Source organism: Dromaius novaehollandiae, chromosome 15 (genome assembly GCF_036370855.1).
Source record: "Dromaius novaehollandiae isolate bDroNov1 chromosome 15, bDroNov1.hap1, whole genome shotgun sequence".
Lineage (NCBI taxonomy): Eukaryota > Metazoa > Chordata > Aves > Casuariiformes > Dromaiidae > Dromaius > Dromaius novaehollandiae.
Genome location: NC_088112.1, coordinates 10,590,151 through 10,614,831, shown reverse-complemented (window position 1 = coordinate 10,614,831; position 24,681 = coordinate 10,590,151). Strand labels below are relative to the sequence as shown.

The 24,681-nt window shown below is 50.6% G+C and overlaps 1 protein-coding gene across 1 annotated transcript in view; it reads left to right on the top strand.

The window, feature by feature from the left end:
- PPARGC1B (PPARG coactivator 1 beta) overlaps positions 1 to 12,945 on the top strand; it is a 65,546-nt gene extending 52,601 nt beyond the window's left edge. The window contains exons 6-12 of the mRNA XM_064520879.1: positions 268 to 304; positions 783 to 847; positions 1,679 to 2,456; positions 3,647 to 3,722; positions 4,718 to 4,839; positions 5,286 to 5,440; positions 7,434 to 12,945. Of these exons, the coding sequence (XP_064376949.1) occupies positions 268 to 304; positions 783 to 847; positions 1,679 to 2,456; positions 3,647 to 3,722; positions 4,718 to 4,839; positions 5,286 to 5,440; positions 7,434 to 7,537 (1,337 nt within the window). The 3' untranslated portion in view covers positions 7,538 to 12,945. The remainder of the gene's footprint in view (positions 1 to 267; positions 305 to 782; positions 848 to 1,678; positions 2,457 to 3,646; positions 3,723 to 4,717; positions 4,840 to 5,285; positions 5,441 to 7,433) is intronic.
- Positions 12,946 to 24,681: the final 11,736 nt, after the last annotated feature.

The following is a 24,681-nucleotide window of genomic DNA, read 5'->3' as shown; positions in this document are numbered from 1 at the left end:
CCCAAAATGCAGCTATCCACAGCCTTTCACCAGCAAGCGCTTTGTCAGCACAAGCGGCTCAACCCCCTGGGTCAGTCCAGCGTCGTCCCTCGTGCAGACGCTGCCGCGTCGCAGGCAGGCACGGCCCGTGCTCCCAAGCCCCCCGCCGCGCCGGGGTGGAGCAGCATCGAGACTGGGGCGCTCCCGGCCTGCCCCCAGTCCCCACGCACCCCGGTGCCGGAGGGGCATGGCTTCGTTAGTAATGCTGCTTCTCTCCCTGTCTTTCAGAAACGCCCCGCTGTCTCACCCTGTCCTTGGCGCAAACGTAAGTGCCCGCAGAGTCTGTGTCGCCTCAGTGAACCGCACCAGGGCTGCAGAGCTACCCCGATGTGCCTGGCTGGGTGCACTTTGCAGCATCGGTGTGGCCACTTTCACGGAGCAGACCGGGAAGCTGCAGACGGGTAGCAGGGTGGAGGCCGGTGCCGGGCTGCAGCTTCACCCGTTGCCCCAGTGCAAGGAGCTGGGGCAGCGTCGGGGTCTGGGGTTGGGGCAGGCTCTTTCTCTGTGCCCGCAGAACATGGTGCAGAGACCAGGCTGTGGCTCGCCCCACAATGTTGACGGCTTGGGCACGCTGCTCACCCGGGTCCCCCCTCCCAGGTGCAGCTGTGCCCTGCTGAGATTGCTCCGTCAGGTTCTGGCCATGTCGCAGAGCTCTTTTGCAGGCCCAAGGAGTGCAAGCCTCCTTTTTTGGACTGTGGTTCATCTAAACACCTCCTCTCTCCCCATTTTCTTCTCTTCTCCAGGGACCCAACCTTTGGGAAGAGAAACTTTGAGCCAATGCTGACTGTGGAGCTGTGCGGGACAGCAGGTAGGACAGTGCTTCCTACATCACCAATATTCATCCTGGGAGGGGGTAACATTGCCCTAAATTCAGCCTGGAGTCACCCAGCTTCAGCTATGCCCGGCTGAGGGGAGCACCATGTTAATCCGTCCCGTGCAAGGAGCCCTCCCAGTGCAGTAAACCCAGGGGATTTGGGTTTGGGGGCAGAGGTGCTATCTCTGTGTCAGGAGCTCCAAGGGCAGCTTGCAAGCCTCTCCTTTAGAAACGCAGGTGCTGGTGAACACACTTGGGACAGGGCACGTTTCTACACAGGCCGAGAATACAGGGAGAATCCACTGGTCCCGTTGGGACCAGGCATCCTTGTTTTTCCCCAAATTGCCATTTGATGGATGAGGCCACAGAGGTGGAGGTTGAGGGGCAGCACACAGCCTCATATTAAGGGAGGTTTCCAGAGCAGCCTCCTTCCCTACGCATGTCTGGTCCAGCTCAGGTGTTGAGATCAGACAAGGCATTAACACTACACATAAGATGTGTGGCAGAGGGAAGGAAGGGTCTGGCCCGAGGTGTCCCTCGGCACAGCTCAGGGTACCCACAAACCACCTCAAGTTGGGGAAGGAGGGGACTGAGAAGGGAAAAGCCTCCCCTATGGTTGATGCTGGCCTCCAACTCACTGGCTGTGATGGGCCTTTTGAGGTCAGGAAGCAAGAAATAAGTAGCAGGGATTGACACACTGTGGGGCAGTGGTTTGGTCCCCTCTGGAGACTCCCTGGGCCCACTTCTCCCAACACAGTGTAGTGCTGCATTGATACAAGCTCTCTCTGGAGAGTTGACTCTTGTGGTTTGTTCTGGGGGGTTAAGGTCTCACACCACCCACCACTCCACCATACAAACCAGCCGAGGAGGACCTGTACAAGCCAGACATCACCCAGGAGGCAGGGAAGGAGGATACCACCACCACCAGCCACGAGGTCACACCAGATGTAGCAGCTCCCCGGAAACCCCTGAAGAAGCACCTCGAGAGGACAGAGCTCTTTGCCCACCTGAGCCAAGCCGCCGCACGCCCGGCTCTCCCCGAGCAGCCAGGAGTGCTGAAACGGCCCTTCTCGCGCTCCTTTGGGGACCATGACTACTGCCAGGTCATGAAGCCTGAGGCTGCTCTCCAGAGGAAGGTGCTCAAGTCCTGGGAGCCCCCAAGCCAGGTGGAGACCGAACACAAGAGGAGGGTGCCAGATGCACATTACCAGGGGCTGGACCTCAGTGGCAAGGAGGCGAGCAGCGAGATCTTGTGGAAAGATGGCATCAAACAGCTGAGAGATCAGGAGATCAGAGCCAGCTTAACCAAGCACTTTGGCTTTCTGGACAGTGCTCTCAATGATGAGGACATGGCCTTCTGCAAGACACCTGAGTATGACACTGTCTTTGATGACAGCTGCAGTGAGAGTGGCTCTCCAGTGGAGGAGGAGGAAGAGGAAGAGGATGAGGAAGAAGAACACTGCGATAGTCCACTGGACACCAAGCTCTGCCTACGGAGAAACCCCCTGTCCAGGACCAGTTTGCACTACTGTTCTCGGAGCAGATCCAGCTCAGGGTCTTCGTGCTGCCGGTCCCGATCTCCAGCAAGCAGACGCACCTTCAGGTACGGGTGGGCAGTGACAGGTGGGGGATCGGTGGCTCTCAGCAGCAGGTCCCTGGCAAGCAGACAGGGACAGCCTGCTATTGAGAGAGATGCAGGACAGAGCGCTTGACTGAGCTCTCTGTCCCAGCTCTGACATGAACTCTGCATGCAACTGTCTCTCATAAAATCCCTGAAGGGGGGTAAATAAGGACTGACTATTCATTATCCTTTTTGATGCAAAAACTACAGTTTACTAAGTGAAACTAGAAGGGGGCAGGTTCAAACCAAGCACAGCCAGGTGGTTCATCACACAACTTGCATGCGTCTGTGGATCTCCTTTCTTCAGGAAGTTGAGGATGCTAAAAATTGGCCCAGGATCAGGGGAAGGCTGAATCAGCATGAACAGGAAGCCTGCCAAGAGATGAGAAGTATACTGTGAGTGTAACACAGAAGCCAGTGCAAGAGCTACAAGCAGAAGTATTTGGGGCAGTTCTTGCCCCGTGATTTCTTAGAAACCTGCTTTTGGTCACTACTTGAGATAATGCTGGGCCCTCGGTCTGACCCAGTGTGGTGTCTCTTCTGTTCCTTGCTGATCTGAAGAGATCAGTGCTTTCCTGAAGCAGTCTTGGAGGCCCCTGCTTCTGACATTAGCCCTGAGGCAGCATCACTCAGGTTTCCCTGTGCACCCTGGCTAGCGTGAGCCATGGTCCAAGCTCTAGCCAAAGGTACTGCATGACAGCACAGGCTCTCTCTGGTCTGTTAGCCCAAGTAATGAGAATAATAATTAATTAAAGAAAATCCATTAAAATCATTGATAGTACATCAGCAGCTGCTGAAAACATCAGACACGGCCAGAGAAAGCAACATCTTAGCGAAATACCATGTTTCTGTAGTGCTGGGAGCACACAGGGCATGGGCAGAGGAGAGGGCCCTGGGAAAGGGCAAGTGCTGGTTACAGTGTCCCTGCAGTGTCTGTAAGTAAGAATTTCCCAGTGCCTTCAGTGTCAGAGCAGGTGCAAGAGAAAGTGGCCTGACTCAGAAAAGCATAAGGCTTTCTGGATCATCCCCATCCAACTCTCTTTAGCTGCCTGTGTTTCCCAAGCTCCTGCCTGCCTCTGTAGAATTTAGTATGCCTCAGTTTCCCTCAGATGTTTGAAGCTTTCCCTGCAGGATCCTCTTTCGGGGCTGAACTCCTCTCTCTTGCTTCACAGATGTGAAAACAGTGAGCAGTGTCAAGGTGGCAACGTGAACCGGGGCCAGATGGAGAAGAGAAGAGAAAAGGCCATTGTAAGTGACCTGTGGGCACCACGCTGAATGGGGCGGAAGCCGCCCAACTTCCAGGTCCAGCAGACAGCTTCCTCCTGCTGACACCGCGTCAGCACTGGGAAAAAGCAATTCACAGGCTCCAATTCATCTCCTGCTCCAGAAAAGGGATGGTGGAGTGCATATTAGCCCTGGCTTCAGCATCCCTTGGTGCAAGGCCAGTGTTAAATCAGGACATGGGGAGGGGAAACCTAAAGTAAAACAGAAGCAATTGGAAATTGGCAATACACAGAGTCCTTGGCACAGGACTGTCCAGAGCATCCTACGTCAGGGCTTCCATGCACTTGGAATTGGCAATTAGGGTGGTGAACGAGGGGAATCCCTGAAATTGCTAAGCCATTACTGACTTAAGCCTTGCTGCAGGGAGAGAGCAGCAGAGGCACGTGGCAGTGCTGTGTGTCTGTGCATGGGTGAGTGGTGCCTGTGTGCAGGGAAGTAATGCGTTCTTCCTCTATACTGCTGTACACATACACACACACAAACACTCACACACACCCTTCTGGCATTTTTTCCCTGCACCACAATTGAATTTTGCCCCCAGAAATTCTCAAGAATACTTCCTGGCAACTTAACACAGGAAAAGCTAGAGAAGCTGCAGAAGAAATCTGAAAGGGAAGAAAGGTTGTGTGGTGGCTTCAGGCTGGCTGAAACCCTGTCTGAAGAGACGTGGCATATGGCTATGCCCTGCAGTAGAGGTTCCCTGTGAGTGACACCTGAACTAGCTGTGAATTGGTGTACAGACAGCACTGCACATCTCAGAAATGACATACTGGGCTAGTGCAGGGCTGAGCCTGCGTGTGGTACAACCCTGCTGAAGCCCGATTTCCAGAGTGGGTGCAGCGATGCTGCATCGCGAGGGCAGGCGGGCTCCTTGGAGGCTTGCATTTCCAGCATCCATCAGCAAAGATGGAGGCCAGGGTCAGGGAGGGGGCCTAAAACGTTTGGCTTGTGTTTGCCAGGGGGAAGGCCGGGTGGTGTATATCAGAAACCTCTCCAGCAACATGAGCTCCAGCGAACTGAAGAAGCGCTTTGAAGTGTTTGGGGAAATCGTGGAGTGTCAGGTCCTGTCCAGGACTAAAAGGTGGGCGCTGGGGAGCCCGCAGAGCGCGGGGCGGCTGGGACGCGGCAGCAAAAGGCAACCCCTCTCTCCTGGGAGCAAGATCGGCAGCTGCTCCCAGACTTTGCATGCTCTCCTGTGTGCCCAGCTGCAGTGTGTGAAGCCAGCGGGCTGCTAGCATTGTGCGGGTGGGGTGAAATGCTCTGGACAGGTCCAAACCGGAGGCCCTCAGTGACCTGAGCTGAGCTGCACCCAGCTCTCAGCGCTTTGGGAGATGAGGCTCAGCGCATCCCTCTTCCCAGGGCTGTTTTTTGCCCCAAACAGTCCCTGTCCCCACTGCAAGGGTGGCCCTGCACAGGGAGAACACAGAGGGCAGGAGCTGGCTGGCGCGGGGTTTGGGGAGGCAGCCTGCCAAGAGACGAGGGACTGTGGGGTGTGTCGCATCTTGAATTCTTTCTCTGGTTGCTCAGGGGGGATAAATATGGCTTCATCACCTACCGGTATTCAGAGCATGCCGCCTTATCTCTGAAGAATGGCCCCTCACTAAGGAAGAGGAATGAGCCTTCATTCCAGCTCAGCTCGGGTGGCTTCGGGCACTTCTTCTGGACCAGATACGCTGATTTGGGTAAGAAAGCAAGAGCTCGTTTGTTGACAGTGTCTTGTTTATCAGTGCAGAGCTGTAACAGCAGGTTGTACTTTTGAACCCTTGTCGTGCAGGACCCCAAACCTCTTTAGAGACTGTAATTAAGGCCCACCTGCTCTCATAGGACTCTTGTACTTGTTCTCAGTTTCTAAAGCCTTAGAGGCTGAGCTAAGCTATAGAGAAGAAAAGCAACTTGCCTGAGGACCCAGAGTGTGTTGACTGTAAACATCACACCCCAGAACTACTGAGTCTCAGCTGAGGCACAGCCCATGCTTCCTCAGCTGTGTTCCTTCAGAGGTTTGGACATTTTCCAGCAGAGATCTCCCCTCCCAGTTGTTGGAGAAAGCAGTCCTTAGCCCAAGATTGGTGTGGGTTGTTTATTGCTCCATAGGACAGATTCACCACTGGATAGGTCCTTTTCATCCAGAATGACTACACTTAGATGTGCTGCAGTTGCATTAGCTCTTTCTGTGTTGTGTGGATTTGGGCAAGCACACACTCTGTTTTCAGCAGATCCCCTGCCTCATTCAGTAAAAAAGTCAGACAAGGTCTCGTTTTACCTGCTCATCAGCAGCTGATAGGACCTTATGTAAAGCACAGGAGCAAAACCCTCTGCTAGTCCTGAAAGAGCAGTGTGATCTAGGCTTTGCTTACTCCTTCTTACTGTGATCTTCAGGTGTTCCACAAACACCATGCATTTATTTTTATACCCTCTGCAGGAGGTGAAGTGGTTCTGTTATCCCACTTCCTGGATGAGATACCGAGGCCCAGAAAATAAAGTTATAAGGCTTGACTTATCTCTTACATCCATTCTGACACCAGTACTGCTTGATCCTTCAGCACCTTGTATTTCATCTGTTCAGAGCAGCTTTGCTCTGATTTTGTTTGTGCGTGCATTTATTCATCCACATAAATCCCAGGGTCTCCCATTTTGGGCACTGAGAAATAAGAAACAGATAGAATTTCGTGATGAAAGTGTTGGCAAATGGTTGTGCGGTGTTACTGGTAGGGGGGCCAAGGACGGCATGTGACTGCCTTCCTGCTGCAGGAGAACCCCTGCAGTCCCAGCTCTCCAGACCCTTCTCTTCCTCCTGGGCTGATGGCTGCAAGGACCACAGGCGCCTCCTTACTGCACAGCCTGGCTCGTTCTCAAAATCCCATTTGTCCTGTGTACGGGATGAGATGGAAAAAACAAAATGAAATTATGCCGTTAGTGTCTCTATCAAAAATATACACATACAGAGGTTGAGCTGCCATAAACTGGCAATGTTATTTCTGGCATTTCCTAAATTTCCTGGGCTTTGTGATGACAATATCTGTTCAGCTTCTGATGTGAGAGATGGAGGAACACTGGAGGCAGACTCCAACGCTTGTCACAAACCTGGCTAGGTGATATGAAAACTGCCATTTTTCAGAGGCTTAGAACTCATCTGGATCTGGCCAGGTTTTTGTGCCCCTGGGAACAGGTGTCTTGCTGCTGTGTGGCTTGCAATGCTGGGCAGTGCCAGAGCCTGTCTGCCAAACAGCTGTTTGTTCCTTTCAAATGGGGGAGAAACAGCACATTTTTCCACTTTAGCTCATTCTTGGACATGAGACTGCACCAAAACTTTCCAAGAAAGAGTCAGAGGCAGACATCCTGCTTGCAAAATTCTCATTTAGATGGCTAACACTAAAGTTATAATCAGCTGAAAGCACAGTGTCCTACAGCAGGGAGCATGGGGAAGCTGTAGCTCAAGGGTTTGCTCAGAGCCTGGAGTGAAAACCTGCAACTGTTTGGGGTGTCCCGCTCCCCACGCCGGGCAGGGGAGCGCGGCGGGACAGGGCGTCCCAGGCTGCCTCCCGCACGGAGGTCCCCTCTCCTGGGGGCCCGAGGCACCAGGAAGCAGTGACCTTTCCCCCCAAAGGTGCCCGGGCTTGCAGGGCCGGGGCACCCGGCCTCCCTGACCCTGCCGTGTTGTGTCCCTGCCGTTCCCAGATTGCAGCGCGGAAGAGTCCTCCCCAGCTCCAGTGAAAAGCAAGTACGAGACCATGGATTTTGACAGCTTGCTGCAGGAGGCCCAGCTAAGCCTGCATCGGTAACAGCCTTAACCTTGGAGGAATACCTCAATACCTCAGTCAAGGCACTTCCAATATGTTTACGTTTTCAAAGAAATTATTCAGTCTATGACAAGCGAGAGAGAGCGAGAGAGAGCGAGAGAGAGCACGCACGCGCGAGAGAGAGACTGCTGTCCCTTTCAATCGATGTTTACATTGAACAAAGCTGCTTCTGTCTGTGAGTCCCCATGGTGTTGATGTCTCACTGCCACACATTAGTCTCCCTGCTTCTGACTGGTTGTTTTAGGGTGAGCCTAGGAGCCCTCCGTCCCCTCTCCCCGCCTCCTGCCCCGTCTCCCCCGCCCCGTGCTCCCGTCGTGGAGTTGCAGCTGTGTTCACCATAACATTTTTGTCCGTAGTGTGTGATGATGAAATTGTTAATTGTGAATAGAATCAGGATTATAAACTAATTTTTAATAGAAGAAAAAAAAAGTATATACTTAAAAAATGTATTTATGGCTCAGATGTACTGTAATTCAGATTTATTGTACCGCTTCCTTGATTTTTAACTATGCACTGTAATGAGACACTTGCCACTGAGCAAATGGGGGGTCAGAGCAGAATCACAGGACCGGCATTTGCCCCTCGGTCGCGGAGGCGCCCGCCTCCCCGCCAGCAAACCGGGCGCTCTGCGGCCAGGTTGGGTCTCCCACTTTGCTGTCAAGCCATTCTCCTCGCCCACGGGGCTGGAGCCCCCGAGCCCCAGCCCTGCCGGTTGTGGGAACCAGATGCCGAGCTCAGTCCTGGGGCGCGAGAAGGTTAGGAGGTCGGGAGCAGCGGCCTGGTGCCCTTCATGCCCTCCAGCAGCGCAGGTTGGTAGGTGTGAAGGGAAGGAGCGGTGAGAGGATGCAGCAGTAAAACACTACCAAAGTGGGCTCGTGGGCTTGATGTCCGCAAGCCGTCGCTGCCCCAGCGAGGTGCCTGCCTTTGGGTCAGGAGAGAGAAGCCCGCGGGGAGTCGCCCCTGTGGCCTGAGCCCGTGGCAAGCGTGGTCCTGCCTGGGTGGCCTGGTGGGACGTGCTGATCTTGCTGCGGGCAGAAGCGCCTCTGCCCGCAGGGTCTGCGCAACTTAACTGGCTTCTCTCCAGTCCCTGAAGTGGCTGGGAAACCAGCTGGGGCAGAGCGGCTCGTGAGCGGCTCGCTTCCACCGCATGCAGAGGAACCGGGGTGCGAAGATCCTTCTTTTCCTCTCCGCCTGGCAGCAAGCCCAAAATCCACATGCGCAGCAAAGGGGAAGGGGACACGACAGTTACGCTGAACATCTCTGCCCCTTCCAACACGCTGCCCTTTCTCGGACTGGTATCTAAAAGCCATACACTTTCCCAGCACCAGGTTGGCAACCAGAATCCTTCCCCCTACCCCCATCAACCCACCCTGGCCCGCTCTCTGCCGTCCTCTCTGTCTCCTCAGCCAAGGCTCATGTCTAGCAGTGTGAAGGAAGCGTCGCAGCTTCGCAGTGTGTTCGTGGCTCCCGGCTGGCCTGCCTGCTGGCTAGCACTAACCTGCTCTGCCTCTCGCCGGGGGCTGGCAAGGCCACCCGGCAACGCTGGATTTAAGGCATGCTAACGCGACATTCCCATGAAATTTGCTTGCAAACTTGCCCTCCATCTCTGGGAGAGCTGAGAGGGGAGAGACCCCACCACTGGTTGGAGGAAACCCAACCCAGAGCAGACCAGAGACACCGTTTCCCAGAGGGACTAGGAAATCTTGCTGACTCCTCAAGCCATCTCCATAGTTTCCATTTGCTTTCCAGACGCAGAGACCACTAGGGATTCAGCCATCCTATGTAGATAGAATATTATAGCCTTAACTCTGCCAATAGATAGATTAGAGTCTTCTGGGGTCTCCCCTATACATGACTTAGGGTTTTTATTTTCATTTCCTTGGTGGGGATATTATTTCATCTTACAGGGAGTATGACCAAAGTCTCCGCAATTGCATGAGATTCAATTCCAAGAACCTAAATCCTGCTGATGTGGTCCTTTGCTCTGTGGACTTATTTGCACCACTTACAGCATAAGCTAATCTTTAGCAGGAGAAAGAATACCAGAAGCAATGATACCAGCACAATTATCTGGTTATTTCTCCCTTCTTTTGTGGAACCCATGGTTCTGAAAACAACCAGCTAGGTGGTGTAATGTCCCACGGGCTTCTTGGTGATTTGAACTGCAGTTCCCAAATCTTATCACCAGTGATAATCACTGTCAGGGAATAGTCCTTGTGCCATTTCAGTCTCAGCTCAGAGTAGCAGCAAGGTTCGACATCTCTCCTGTAAAACAGCCACAGGCTCTCCCCCACTTCTCATCCCAACTTAGCATACACGAGTAACTCTGGCCGAGACTGAGCATCTGCTGTTGGCAATTGCCTCATTGTAGCTTTGCCTTTTTCTGTCCTAGTATTTCCTCACAACGATGATGTTTACATGTGATTGCTATAGAGCTTATGTAGAATGTATATAGCGACACATTTAGGGTGGGTAGTACTGTCCTGTGCTGTGCTGATGTTTTTCAGAAAACAATCAATCAAAAAAAAAAAAGCTAAGTGGAATTCTTCCATCTCCTTGCTCAGTCCAAGGCCGGATCACAGCCCACAGAGCCGGGCTTGGTCCCAGATGGAGAATGCATCAAACATGACGGACGTGGAAGGGTTGAATGCAGCAGCTGGGGGAGGCCTTTCCAGGGCCTGGAAGGAGCCTCCTCCTGTGTGAATCACTCAGTCGCTTCACAAGCATTGGTTTCCGTATACCCAGATTTAAAATTTCACACAGTTTTGCCGAGGCTGGACTTCCCATGTCAGCCAGCAGCCAATGACCCTTGCAGAACTTCTGCGCATCGAGTAAGGGTCTCTTGAGGAGAAAGGAAGGTCTCGTAATGCACAGAGCCCATCAGTACTGCAGTCCTAGGATAGGAAGAGATGCAATAAGTGGTCTTCGTGTTGCCTGAAGCCTATAAATGGGGGGGGGGGGGTTCTTTTTTTTTTTTTTAATTTGGATGGCTTATTTTCCCTCCTTCTTTGAGAAATTTCTCCTGGACTTCTGCTATATGCACAGAGGTGTAGGAAATGCACTCACGTCTGCGGCAGGAGCTGGGTGGCGATGCACCCCTCTGCTGCGGCTCGTGGCTCTGCCGCCGCGGCCACGACTTGTCCTTGCTGAATGTAAAAGCAGAGGGGCCGAGGCCTGCAGTCCCCACTGGTCAGCTCCGAGGGCTGCCCGCATGAGTGTGGAGGATGTTCAACTTGAGAAGCACAGGCGTGAATATCTGCTAGGTTTAGAATCACTCACGCAAGGTTTACGGTGAAAAGTAACTTTCCACTTTTATATTTTTTTTTTAATATAAAGGTTTCTTTAGCTCACAGTACTCTAGTCTGCAAAGGGGTGAGGAAGGAGGGTTTTGGCACAAGGTGCAGATGGGAGTTTCCTCCATTAACGGACTATGATCTTGTTTTGGATCCTACAGAGGACACGGGGCAGGCACATGACTCCCACTGCACAGCGATGCCCCAGGCACTGCTCAGGGAGAGGAGACCCATGGTGCCGGGGCGGACAAAGGCACACAGCACTTTGCGGGAACCCCGTCCTCGTCCGCCGGGGCCAGGGAGGGTGCTCACGGCGAGCACAGCCGCCAGAGTAGCTTTAAGCACCGCTGAGCCCGGCTCCAGCCGCAGAGGGGGAGCCCAGCGGCTCCGTCTCCCACACCCCCAGGGGGCACGTGCTGAGGCCGCCGCAGCTCGCTGCATCTGTGGCGCCGGCGGCCCTGGACGGGGCTCTCCTGGCCTTCAATGGGGCACAGCCCACACCTGCAAGGCCGGGGGGACGCTGCAAGGAGAAGAGGTCTCTCTCAGAGACAAGATGGGCACAAAAGGGTAAATTACGGTAGGCAATAAGTAAGGAGGAGATTTATTTTTTTAAAAATACCTAACTATAGAATGTCCCCTAGTAGTTTCCTTGAAGTACTGTGGGGAAATGCTAAATGTGAAGAATTTAGTGGTAAAATGCCCATTCACTTTTTTGCACAAATTTGCCCCATGAAATCTCATTGTTTCAGGGTGGGATACACTTTTTTGGCTTGGAATCCAGTGGATTCTTGGGACTTCTTTGGAAAGGAGCAAATGTTTCTGAGTGTCTGGGCTGAATGCAGAGGACAATCCAGGGTTTTAAGTTTGATATTGCCCCAAAGAAAAGGTTTATCCCGATTCCTACCCAGCACAGCTTGCTGAGTTGTTTGTCTTCCTTACAGAAGCAGCGGCTCAGTCACTAGGTTACAGTTTGAGCAGCTGGTTTCAGCACTGGTACATGCAAAAGAGCATTACAGACCAGCACTTTTGTTCTTTTTTTTTTTTTTTGGCACTCTTTTTTTTCTTTTTGGAAGTATGCTGACTACTGAAACACATCATTATTCGTACCTGAGCCTTGAAGCCCTTTCTGTTCTAAGCAGCTTAGTCCCGCCCTGACAATCTCAAGCAATATAGAACCAAATAAAGCCTTCTGCTTTCCATTCCTCTTCCTTCATCAGTTCTGGAATCAGGTAGTAGCTTAGGGAGTCTGGTTGTAATGCGCCAGGTGGCACTGAACGGGGCATTATTTATCAGCGAGCCAAACTGAGTTAAATACTAAGGGGGGAAGGGAGTGTGTGTATGCATGTGAGAAAGAGAGAAAGATTAAATTGATGCATTTCTTGAGAAAGGTGTAAGAATTTCACCTAAAAGGGGCACATCTGCTTTGTTATTTATAATAAAAGCTAAATTCTTCTTCTTTTTTTTTTTTTTTTTGGATAAAAGGACACTGCTATTAGGGGCCAATTCTGCCTCCCTTCCTCATGCTGAGTAAGTACTACTTACCTCTGTGATTTTCTATTTGCAGAGTAAGTAAAACTAACAGAATTGATCCCTCTGTGATTAAGAATCAAGGTTTTAGTCTGATTTTTTTTTAATTGGTAGCGGTTTTTTATATTTCACTTATTTTTTTTCCCCCAGTTACGTTCCGTTGTGTCCTTATTTATGTAATATACTTTAACCTTAAAAGACGGCATGAATTCTTATGCCTTTCCTTTATTATTATTGTTATTATTTTTAAAAAGAGATTTATTTCTAGTGTGATTTAACTGTCTACCTTCTAAAACAAGAGAACGTTTTCTTGTATTTTTACATTGTCAGATTCTATAGTTTCATAGATAATTTAACCAAATCGCTCAATGTATTATCTATATCTATCCAGTGGGTATAAAAGTTCTATTTTAAATTGTGTAAATACTTCAGAACTGGCTTCTTTTTTCGGACTCCCCCTGCCGTGGAGTTACTTGTTTACATCACAAAGACTGTAGAATCTCTACGCTCATGTACTGTAAATAGTGAAGTGATCTGCCTATAAATAAACTATAACATATATACTATAAAGTGGAAAAAAAAAAAAGCAACAAGTCTGTGCTGATAGTACTTCAGTTTACTAGTGCACGCTTAATTCGGGGAGGAGGTGCTTTGCGATTCACGCAGCGCTTGCTGCTGCCTCCCGGCTTGCAGCAGGAGCTGCGGGAGGACGGTGCGGGCACCGCCGGGTGCCGCGGCAGGAGGGCAGGGCCGCACGGCGCCGGGCATCGCGGAGCCGCCCTGGCTCGTCCCCTTCAGGGCCGCCGTCTTTCCTGCGCCACGCGCCGCGGCCGCACCGCCTTCATGTGTGCGGCTGGAGTGCGGGAAAGCCCTGCATGCTGCTATTCTAAGTGCAACTTGTTTTGGTTAAATGGAAGCATTCACTGTTTTAAGCTAAAAGTGTGCAGGAAAAGCCTTGGTTTGGTATTCCGGGCTTTGGGAAGCCCACGTGGAGTGAGCAGCTGGCCCTCCAAGAGGAAATCCCCCAGACGGCGCTCGCCTCCAGCGGACACTGGCCACCCTGCTTTTCCTGCAGACACAGCACCGGCAGCGGGAGAGGCTCCCGGAGGCTTCAGTGGGGATTGCTCCAGGCCCTGATGCCTGGAAAACGGAAAGAAAAGCAGCCTGTACCGTGAGACACTGTACTTCTCCCTTGGCAGTAAACGCTAGCGGCGTAAGTTCAATGTCTAGCCTTACGTCGTGACTCAGGATTCATGATGGTTGGGGTCAGCGTGCGCTGAAGGAGCCTGCAGGAGAAGGGCAGGCAGTGCGGCAGCTGGAGCTCCTGGAAGGTATCTGAGAGGGAATAACAGGCTGTAACAGAGCAAAGGGCTGGATCGCAAGAAAAAATTGCAGCTGCGTGGAAAAGTCCCCAGGTGATGACGTAGAATCCATATGGCTTAAGAGCACCAGCCTGAAGGTATTTAGATAGTCCCCAACACGACACCAGGAGAAGGGTTTCCAGGCACCCATCTTGCTGTCAGCGGGAGACGGCTGAGATGAGCTAACACCCATTTTCCAGTGTATCGTGTCCCCGGTAGTCGTATGAACAGGGAGCCCAGACTCTTGGAAGAAATGATACTTAAAGTACCCTACAGCCAACAAGTGCTGTTCAGTTGTGTGCCAGCACAACCAGGAAGCTGAAGCAAATACCTGTCCCCAGCTGTGCCCGGGATGACGCTCGAGGTCAGTGGCACTGCACTGAATTTATCCAGAATTTATTCAGTGATGCCGCCAGGTGGGAGTGCCTCAGTGGCCTTAATTGGGGCGGTTCGTAACACACAGAGCTGTCCCTGCCATTTTATTCTGCTGATTTACACTGATTTAGCCAGCTCTCTGAGAAGAGTAGCTTTCAGATAACAGAGCCAGAGAGCACGTGGCCGTCCCAGCAGTCTGAGACCTGCCGGTGCCTCAGGGCAGGGCTGGCAGTGGGCTCTGCTGGGCATGTGGGTAGTAGGTGATGACTGTCCTGTGCAGCACAGCCTGCAGGAGACCCCAGCTCAGGAGTCCCCCATCCCCCTGACAACCTTTCTGCATCTCTTGTCCAAAAACCGCAGGTCAAAACTCTCCTCCAGACCCAAAGCTGTTGCCCTTTTCCCTGGAATTGAGGCACCACAAATGGAGCATGGATGGGAAGCCAATTTCCCTGCCATTTTCCAACCTGGAGACCAAAAAAGGGGCTTTGGGGCCACCAGAGGAATGTTTTTCTAAGATTTGGCAGGGTGCAGTTACATTGCCAGTGGCACGACTGATCGAAACATGAAATTGCAAGGACGAAATCCAGGAATGCCGCAACAGCTGCAGCTGGCTGCTCAGCGCCACGTCAGAGGGCGCGTGGGCAGGAGGAGACGGGAGCGCGGCCACGGCAGCCAGGGCTGGCTGAGGCCAGGGCCACCCCACGGGAAGAGGCACGCTGGCCCAGCTGCACGGCACAGGTGAGTGCGCGGGGGGAGAGGGGGCCGTGGTGAAGGTCGGAGTGGCAGCTGAGGATGATCCTTTCTGGTGTGGCCCAAATCACCAGACGTTTCATTCCCAGGCAGCTTCACGGAAAATAAAGGACTGTTGCCAGTTCTTGACTGTTATCTGTCCATCTGGTAAGCAGATCTAAAGCCTGAAAAGGAGCTGTTTATGAATACTTCACTAAATCAATCTGGCAGATCAATTAATCCCAACAATTACTTCCATCAATTTCAGAAAAAAAAGGGGAAGACAGTTCTTCATGTTGGCATAAATTTCTCTCTGGTAAAACAGCTTCCTTTCACCCACCCGGTCACTGCTTTTGTTGTAGCTTGTACGCCTCCTCTCCCGCTTCATCTGCCGCCACGGGCACAGAGGCGGCCTTCTCTCCTGCACCAGGGAAACAATGCATCCCTATTACTGGAGGAGAAAAGAAGTCAATAACTGGCTTTTGTGCATAGAGACAACTTTTGCTGCCGACCCTGGCTGGCCGGCATCTCCGGCGCTGGGTGCCCCTGCTCTGGCACCAGCCGCAAAGGCTCGCTGCCAGGGGAGGAGAGCCGGCTCCCAGCCCAGCCGGGCGGGCAGCGGCAGAGCCCACGCCTGGCAGGCTCGGCCAAGCTGGCTGGCACCACAGCTGCCTCGGACTCCACCAGCTTGGTGGGACCCACTCTGCCCCATGGGCAAGGACCTGCAGAAAGCTCTGCAAGTGAATGGGGGCAGGCAGGACGGACTAACTGGGGCACTGCAAGGGAATGCCTGGAAACCCCGCACCAGCGCAATCAAACAGCCCATGCACCTAAATACTCTCTCGTGGAGAGAAGGGTCTACAAGCAGCTTGTGGCTCTTTTGGTGAGATGCCCTTGGTCTAGGAAGGCAGATCTTTAACATCTTTTAAATGTCTGACCTTAAACAGTGTCCAGCAAGCAGCTCCTCCCTCGAAGAGATTTGTCAGTTCTGATTCAGAGCCTAAGAAGGGAATGTCCGATGTGGCTTAACAAACCTGTGTTTTGAAGATGATTTTGGTGTTGCCTTGTTGAACAAGTCAGATTTGCTGGGGTGGATTCAGAACTGCCAAAGGGAAGGTGTGAATGAATGCAGGGGCTAGGAGCAAAGTGTTCCCACCCAAAAGGGAGGATGCAGAGCAGTATTAGGACAGAGGGAAAGAAGAAACTGTCTCTGGGAGGAGGCTAAAAGAGAGTAGCCCCTTTAGCCTAACAAGAGAAGGCTGAGAGAGAACAAATATCACTGAAGGACAGCACTGTCATAGTCACACCTGGGCAGAAGCCAGCCGCGGACACAGCTAGGCTGGACGTTAGAAGATGCTGCTAGCCAGTAAAGCTGTGAAGTGGGAGCTTCCCAGTAGGATCACAGACAAGACATCTAAGGAACTTCAAAATAGAGCTCTTTTGGCTTATACAAAAGATAGCACGCAGTGAGAGCAAGGGTTGGACTTGGCAACCCAAGAGGTCCCTGCTAGGCCTGTGTTTCCATCATTACTTCCAGAGATTCTTCTTTAGAGAAAAAAGATGCATTAGCCTATATTGCACAGAACATCTCTGCTCCCCTGTGTGAATGGCTTCCTTTAAAGACACCTGATATGCACTTGGATGTCTCATTCTCCAAATCAGATTTTCCAGGAAAAAAAAAAAAGTTTTTTTACTCTCGTGTGGTCTCTATCTCGACCAGCTCCTGTCCTTCTCTGACAAGCTCTCTCATCAATCTTCACCAGGCTGCTCTGCTAAAGAAACAGCCTCTGAGGGCCGGTATTGTGCATGCGCTGAAAGTTACTCTTGTCTCAAAATTATTTTCAGCCATAAGTCCAGGGTGCTGCTAAATCACACTGCTGCTGATTGGGATTTATTTCACTGTTTGTCTCTGAGAAGCTGTCCCGGGCTGACCTTTCAGTTTCAATTTATATCGGTGCCTCAGGCGTAGACATCCAATATCTAATCCTTCCTTCAGCTCTGTCAGGCAAACTGCTATCTCTGTGCTGGCGAATGCACGAGGACTCCTTTAGCAGGAAAGCACAGCCTTGTGCTATAATCAGACTTCAGCAATTTTCTTGTTTTTCAGACATTGATTCTGGCTTCTGTGTGACACTAGTTCCAGTCAAGGAGGGCTCTGGAGGCCTCGGCTATTTGGTATATGGACAGACCAGAGAGGCGTCACTTAGACTAACATATGCATTTGCCTGCTCTCAGCATACATCAATCCCTGCTTGCTGTCTAGGTCTGACAGGTGTCTTTGCAGGGACAAATGGCTAAAAGGTTTGGTTTCTTTGCTTTTTGCCAGCTCTGTGGACCTCTCTGTCTGCGCAGCTATACTGATCTCTGTCCTCAGCAACTGCCTGGCATGCCTAGAAGCGATTCATCACAGCTTTCACTGGTATCTACCTCTCCCTTCCAAGCTTTGCTTTTGCCTCCATCAGGCACCTGCAGCTTCTGCCTTCTGTATTTGCTATGCTGCTTCAAACGCCAGCGGAGAATTTTCTCTAGCTGCAGCTAGTTTTGTGTCCTGCAACCTGTGTTCCCTCTTTTTCTCTCTCTCAGTCCTTGGCTGGATACATTTTAATTTTTCATTCACAGTCTCTACATCCAAGTACCTTTTGAAACTCACACTTGGATCCCTCGTGTTTCTCAGCAACCTCCTGCAGGTAAGAAGATAACTTCCTCTTGCCACCTGCTTTTCTAGCGCTAATCCTACTCCTCAAAGACCTACCACACTGCTGAGTCAGAGTGAGGATTCCTACCTCCTTACGTTTGCATGGTCTTGCTGCCTGCATTACGTAGTGAGCTACAGTCAAGATTGGCTGAATAGGTCCTTTAACTACCACTACAACAGAAGGGAAGTTGACCCAACTGTTGTGCCAGGTCAGTTATGAACGAATAGGCCAACTAGTATCTGCAGAGACCTTGGTTTATATGCTATTCAACACCCCTATAAGACTGCACTTACGAACCCTGCTCAGCCCCTGTTTACCAGAGGAAGCCCTGAGTGGAGCTGCTAATGATGCTACCTGCAAGCCTGTTGTTCAGGGGTGCAATGCCCCACAGGACCCAGCTTGGCACCATTTCAGCAGGCAGCTGCAGTTGGTAAGGTGCTTTAGCTGGTCGCTGGCTTTCAGGAGGCAGCTGGCTCCATCTGCAGAAGTGGTGGGGCTCTCCACCTCTCCCCTTTTCTAAGCATCTCTGCTTCTTTTTCAGTTTGACATCTACAAGCACGCCACGTCTTTGAGCTGGGGCCACAAGTTGTGCCAAGAGCGTAAGGAGGAGGCGGTTGGTTTCTGCCAGCGGAAGCACGGGGATATATACCCCTGCCAGCAGAGCCCCAGGTGCATGTTGCACCATGCCAACTCCTGGCCCAGGTCCCAGAGGGCAGAAGGACAAGTCAACACCAAAGCAGGAGGATGGGATCGCCTGCTGTTTCTGCCTGACACACCTTCGTCCTACTGCGTCAATCCTCTGAGCGTATCTGAAGAAGCACACCACCACCACTCCCAGTGTAGGCTGCCTCTCAGCAGATCCTAGCTGCTCCCAGAGAAAAGGAAGCTTTCTTTTTCCTTTCCCAAGGACCAAGAGGTGCTGTATGGTTTGTGCTAGGACAACTCAATTGTGCTATTTTTGCTGACTAGCCCAAAGGCCACCACCTTGCTACTCTGGGGGTCTGGAGGAGAGACCCCCAAAAGCTAGAGTGAAAATGTTGCCCAGCCGGCTGTTTGGTCTGCTGCAGAGGCTGACTGCTCCCACTGCAAGAGGGCAGCCCCTTGGATAGCCTTGGGTGAGGGGTACAGCACCGCCGCTCATGCTGGTGGCGCTGCCAACCAAATCCCTTCAACACTCCTGCAATTGTGCTTTTGCCTCCGTGAGTAAGTGGCTGCTGGGCAGAGGCTGACTGCCGAAGAAACTGCCGATGGCTGGAGAGGGCGGGGGGACCTCAATGATGTACAGGGCAGGGCTGACATCTGGCTCAGCTCTGCTTGCTCATGCCCCCTGCACTGCAAACCTATCTGAAGATTTTAGCGACATTGAAAGAAGCAGCTCTGAAATGATGTGGACAAAAAAATAAATAAAATGAAGAGGCTTTATTGCAACCTTTGCAAGGGGGAGAGGAAGGGATGGAGGTGTTAACTGAAATTTCGACTGAAAGTATTTCTTTGGGTTGCAGGATTTTGTGGCCAAGAAAAAAAAATCAATTTTCAGCCCAAAACTCCAGGTTTTGTTTTTTCAGTGTCAGTTCTGATCTGAAATAGGTGTTCTCATTTTTAAAAGTCCCAAACACAAAAAAATATTCCTCCCTTTGATTTCTATGTCACAATATTAGCATTAGTAATAATTACAGCCCTGAAGTCTGGACTTGCCTCTTTGTTCTGTTTGTTTTGGGAACAGTTTTTAAGACCCATGAAAATGAGCTGAGAAGCTTTGAAGAACCACGCCAAAGAGCTCCATTGTCAGCTGGGCTACACAAAGGAGCAGATCTTGGAGGACATCAGATTCATAGAGGATGAGGCATTTTCCATGATTTTCAAAGTAAAGCAGTTAATGGAGCAGATAAGAGTGCTGAGATTTACACTGCTTGTAGGAACAGCAACGCTTTGACAACAGCGAAGTTTCTCCTGTTTCTCAAGGTAACTGGTGCCTTTCATTGATTAGCATGACACAAAGCCATGGGCTGCCTTCTGTATCACAATAGCGCTTTAAAAAAATTTCTTTTAAAGCAACTGCAGACAAATGAGTTCCCCCTCAAAATACCCTTTTTTTCTTTTCAAATGTTTATATATCGGTTTTACAAGACTCTGAAGATTTCCTCCTAAAAGACATGTATGACTGCAAGGAAGGAAACAGAGGGTCAGATACGGGCGTAGAAAGACACTCAACGTCCTTGAGGTGTTAAACAGGGTAGATTTAATGAAGGACTTGCACTCCAAACTGTGCGGGAGCCCCGGGAGCCACACGGAGAGGTCGCTGATGGGAGGCTGCTGGACACACGGGTTGGACACCCAGGCGGGACTCGTTCTGGGTGTCTTAAGGGCCCTTTTCATCTCGATGGTGCTAAGCGTGGGTAGCTACTGGCTGCGGAGCAGCTAGACATTGTTGACAAAACAGAATAGCATGTCCGGCCTTGATGGGTTTTGGTCAGGGTGTAGCAAGCACACCCCAGGGCTGCTGTCACATCCTCTGCCAGTCACCTGACTCCTCGCCAGACGTCCCGCAGGTGTCCTCGCTACAGCAGGGCTAACAGGGGGCTGCCAACACCGTACAAATTTGCTGAGAGCTCACCTCTGCCTGGCTGGTGTTCAACAGACTGCAGAGCAGTGAGCAGATCACCTCCTCACTACTTTAATAATAGCAATGATTTTAAAGGGAAACTGTTCACGCTGCATTAGCAGACGTATGCCTGGGACCTAATCCTGCCAAAAAGAGAGGACACCATGCCCCCCATGCTCTTGGTAGTGCCCTGAGCCACTGAAGATTTAGTGCCCTTGTACGATCTGCTAGAGAAAGGCAAGATGTGGGATAAGATTTACACCTTAAGCCTGACACCCTGTTGTGCTAGGAATCTGCATTTCTATGGGTCTGCAAATTTTCAGTTTCTTGGTCTGGAGAGAGGCATAGAAAGGATTTGGCTCGCTACTGTTAAGTCGGCAAACTCTTGTGTGAAAGCCCTTGTTTTCATCACCATCTTCATTCCTCACTGCGAACAGCAAAATTTCAGCTCCAGGCAGCAACTCAGCAGTCCGAAGAGAAAAGACAGCACATGCAACCCCCGTGTGGCGTGGGGCTCTTTCCCTCTGCTCTGCTACGCAGTGACAGAAGGGACGCTGTTCAGAAAGCTTCCGCAGTCCTGGGTGTTGGATCACCTCCAAGTTTACATCTAGGAAACAGAAGTCGTTTTCTTTTGCAAAGTTCAGTTTTCTTTGCAAACAATCAAAGCCAACCAGCATTTAAATATTGTTTTATTTTAAAACTATACAGGAAAATAGACACCTCTGACAACTAAACTGTTGCTTTCTCCATTGTACTTGTGGTATAAGCCATGTTCCTGCTACTGAATTTACCCCTCACTTCAGTGCTAACTGATGTAGCTGGTGGAAGGGACCCACACATCTTTGTAGATAAGAAAAAAGGTAGACAGAGAAGCTGCTACTTTGCACAGAATCACAGAATCACAGCAGATTATTTAGAGTGGTCTTTATCTGCAGTTTCTGGCATCTACCAGCTATCCAAAATCATGAAGGAAATTAAGGAAATTATTTTTTCTTCAATTAAGGGATTAATACGTTTAATTAATTAAGGGTAAATAAACAAGATTCCAGGCTAGTCAAATGGAAGGCACCATGCACGGCAGCGAGGGTGCAGCTGGCAGCAGCCAGCATGCAGCAGTGGCACAGCAGTTTGTCAGAGGGCAGCCCACGTCTGCAAGTGGGGCACAGTAAGTGACCACAGCAACACACAGAGTATGCGCGGACTCCTGGCAGAAGAAACCCCTTCTGCAGCCTTCACGGGCTCCAAGTAACGGATCAGTCAGAGGATTTTTCCTACAAAGTCCTAGCTCTTTTGGGTTGAGATGCATACAGCAGCATGGCAGTCAGCTGGTGCCATTAGCACTACAGACAGCCTTTGCAAATGCAAGTTCTGCCCTGTTAGTGGAGGTGGGGAAGGGCAATGAAAAGCAGCAGTTTCATGTGGCTTGGGGGAAGCCAGGTACACTGGCATAGTAAAGCCAGGTGAGCACTGAATTCAGTGTTACTCACATTTGAGACAACTCTGGAAACAGGGATTAGCAATAATGAAGTGCAAAGCCATAAATACCATGGAGGGGAGAAGAATAATGATAAAGGACACAGTGTAGTTAGGAATCAGAATGAAAAACATTCTCTGGAGAGCACAATCTCTGAAACATCACTATTCAGTGGGCCAAGGTAATAAGAAAGCATTAGGGAGCTGGTAAAGAGGAACAAGTTGAAAACAAGCTTGCACTCTGATACAGAGGGAATAGTTCTCCCCACCCTCAGCAGATACATCAAGTCAGACAGGACTGGTAGGTCAGTACCATCTAGGAGGAGATTTGTATCATGAATTCTTGTAAAATAAATATTGCCGTCCCAGAGAAGTGATCCTCTGGGCACTTAACCAAGTACCGAATCCTTGCTTGGGCACAGGCTCAGGAGTCTTGTTTGGTAAAAGTAATATCTAACAAGTCCTCAGGAATCCAGGAGCAGACAAGAGCAGCGCGGTAACACCAGCCTTGCAAACACCACAGATAGCAGGATCTGTCACAAAGGTTTCACAGGGAACATTTTTTGCTAGGACACTATTACTGACAATGTGCTTCATGCCAAGAGCTTCTCAGAAGGAAGGAGGTGAGAGCCTTGGATTTTGTAGTCCAGCTTATGGATTACCTGGAGAAACAATATTAGGGAAAGAGAAAGGGAAAGCAGACGATGGAAGGGGGGTTCTAGAGATATCTAAATCAAGTCAAATGAAAGCAGCTAAGAACAAAGAGCTAACATCATTTTCAGCTTCACAGTAGCGTTAGTTGAAAAGTCACTTCTCCTAACCCACGAGTTTATTCTTTTTTGGAGGAAAAGGAGCAGGTAGACACCAAGACATCATTGGCCATTACAAATTTTTTATACAGAAACTGAATTTAGCTCTCACTTCACTTTTGCTGCTCCACTCACGATGACATTTCACAGATCTTCCCCTGCAATATATTTTTACCCATCTCCTCATCTTTAAGGTAAATCCTATTCTCTGTTTTTCTTCTCTCTATATATGTTTTCTCTTCCTCCTTCTCACATCTGCTCAGTCTTTTTAGCATGTTTGTAAGAGTGGGGGGGAAACCCAAACATTGCTATACCTGCAGCTTGTCCTTCTCACAGCACTACAAAGAGCTGGGTACAGCCAGAGCACTCATACAAACAGAGAAGAAAGAACAGTAAGTTATTCCCAAACAGTAAAAATAAATAAGCTGCCTTTATTCTGCTCTCTCCCCTAATGAAGGTGTACTTTTTTCCCTCCTAGGTTTCTAGGATAAACTAACTTGTAAGACATAGCAACTCAAATGAGAAAAGAAGGGAGCAGCCCTGAGCACGGCCCTTTTCTAGCTCTCCGGAGAAGGGCTGGCCCATGATAAACCCACCTGGGGCCCACCCTGAGTATGGGCACCCAGGTGAAGTGCAGGTGAGTGAAGCTCACTGAATCTTTTCTTTCTGGCCTCTCTCCGTTCAAACGCTGAAGGGATGAAAGAACCCAGCAGTGCTGGGGCAGGGGAAAAGGAGTAGTGTGCACAGGGGCAGGCTTTAAGGATGGAAGATCACCAGGTGTTATCTCAAGAAATATCTACAGGAGGAAGGGGATGAAGAGAAGTTGAACAGAGCATAGTGAAAGCCCAAGGCTCCTTTTCTCAGCTGTGCTCTTTGTGGTTAAGCAGGCGTTGGCTATTTGCTATGCTTTCCTTACAGCGGCTGGGTTGTGGTGCTGGGGTGTCTGTGTGGGTCCCTGCTGCCGTGGAAGGGGGCCCAGGGATGCAGTGAGGGGACCAGGCTGGGGGAGCCTGTGGAGCTGGGGCAAAGCAGTAGATGCCTCCAGCAGGATCAGATGCAAGCATCAGAGTGGAGGATGAGGATGTCCCTCCCAGTGTGAAGGGGAGGTGGAGCATGAGCAATAGGTGCCTGGTGCTCAGGCGGGCTCTGAAGAGTTTCTGCTGCTCCTGGTCGCCACCCACCACGTCAGCCAGCCAGGCTGGGGCAAGCTCAGCGCCGTGGCCTCCCACGAGGCACAAGTGCACGGAGCACAGCAGTGCTGCTGCATGCCTGACACGCTGGCGCCCGTGGAGCTGTGATGCCATCGCTGTGCTGGTGGCCCTGCCCCAAGCGTGGGGGGTAGGCTGCCCCCGGCCGGGGCTGCCTGCAGGGCCACGGGCGTCTGTGGGCTGGGGTCTCACTCAGGTGTTGAGAGCCGAGTGCAGGGGAAACGTCCCCCACTTCACGTGCGAGGGATTGGGACGTTTGGCTTCTACTCCTAGTTTTGCCCCAGATCGCCTGTGTGCTTGCCCCTCGGGATACAAAATAAGAGGGTGTAAACACCTTTCTTTCCATCATATCGCGCCTAACGGAGTGCTTGTGGCCTTACTGTTGCTACTTTCAGTCCTCATTGCACTTTCGAACAGGAGAATCAGCCTGAGCTGTATCATGCAAAGGAAATTAAGGACAGAGTAACAAAAGATGTTGCCAATAAAAAGTAGCTTTACGCGTTGCTATTACTCACAAACGGCTTTCTGTCTGAAAGTCTTTTCCATGCTGATAGTGGTGGTATTTGTCCAGCAATAAAATATTACAGTAATGTTTTTATGTATTCGTTTGTCTTGAGAGAGTGCAGCAAACAAACTTTTTCTGGGTCTTGCTTAACCCAACTCCAGAAAGTGCTGGTTTTAGGCATGTATGTCTGTCCTGTTCTGATACCTACCTCTGGTTATTTTCAGAGTGCTTTTCTTCAAATTCTGCAAATAGTGAAAACACATAAAACTGTGCTGAAGGAAAGCTTAGAAAGTCTGCTGGGACAAGAGAAGGAAATAAAGGTTTGTTCCTTGGTCCCAACCCAGGTGATGGTTGTTTGCTGGTGGTTGATGAGATAATGCTTTCTTTATTATTACTTTTATCATGGATCTCAAAGCTTTTCAGTTCCTAGGTGAATTTTCACATCTTTTCTAGGTTTCTTATTTGAGGAAGGATGATAAATAAATTTCTTTGCTGACTGGGAAATACATTTTGTGGTCGTGTAGCTGCTTCCAAACAATGAAGGAGGC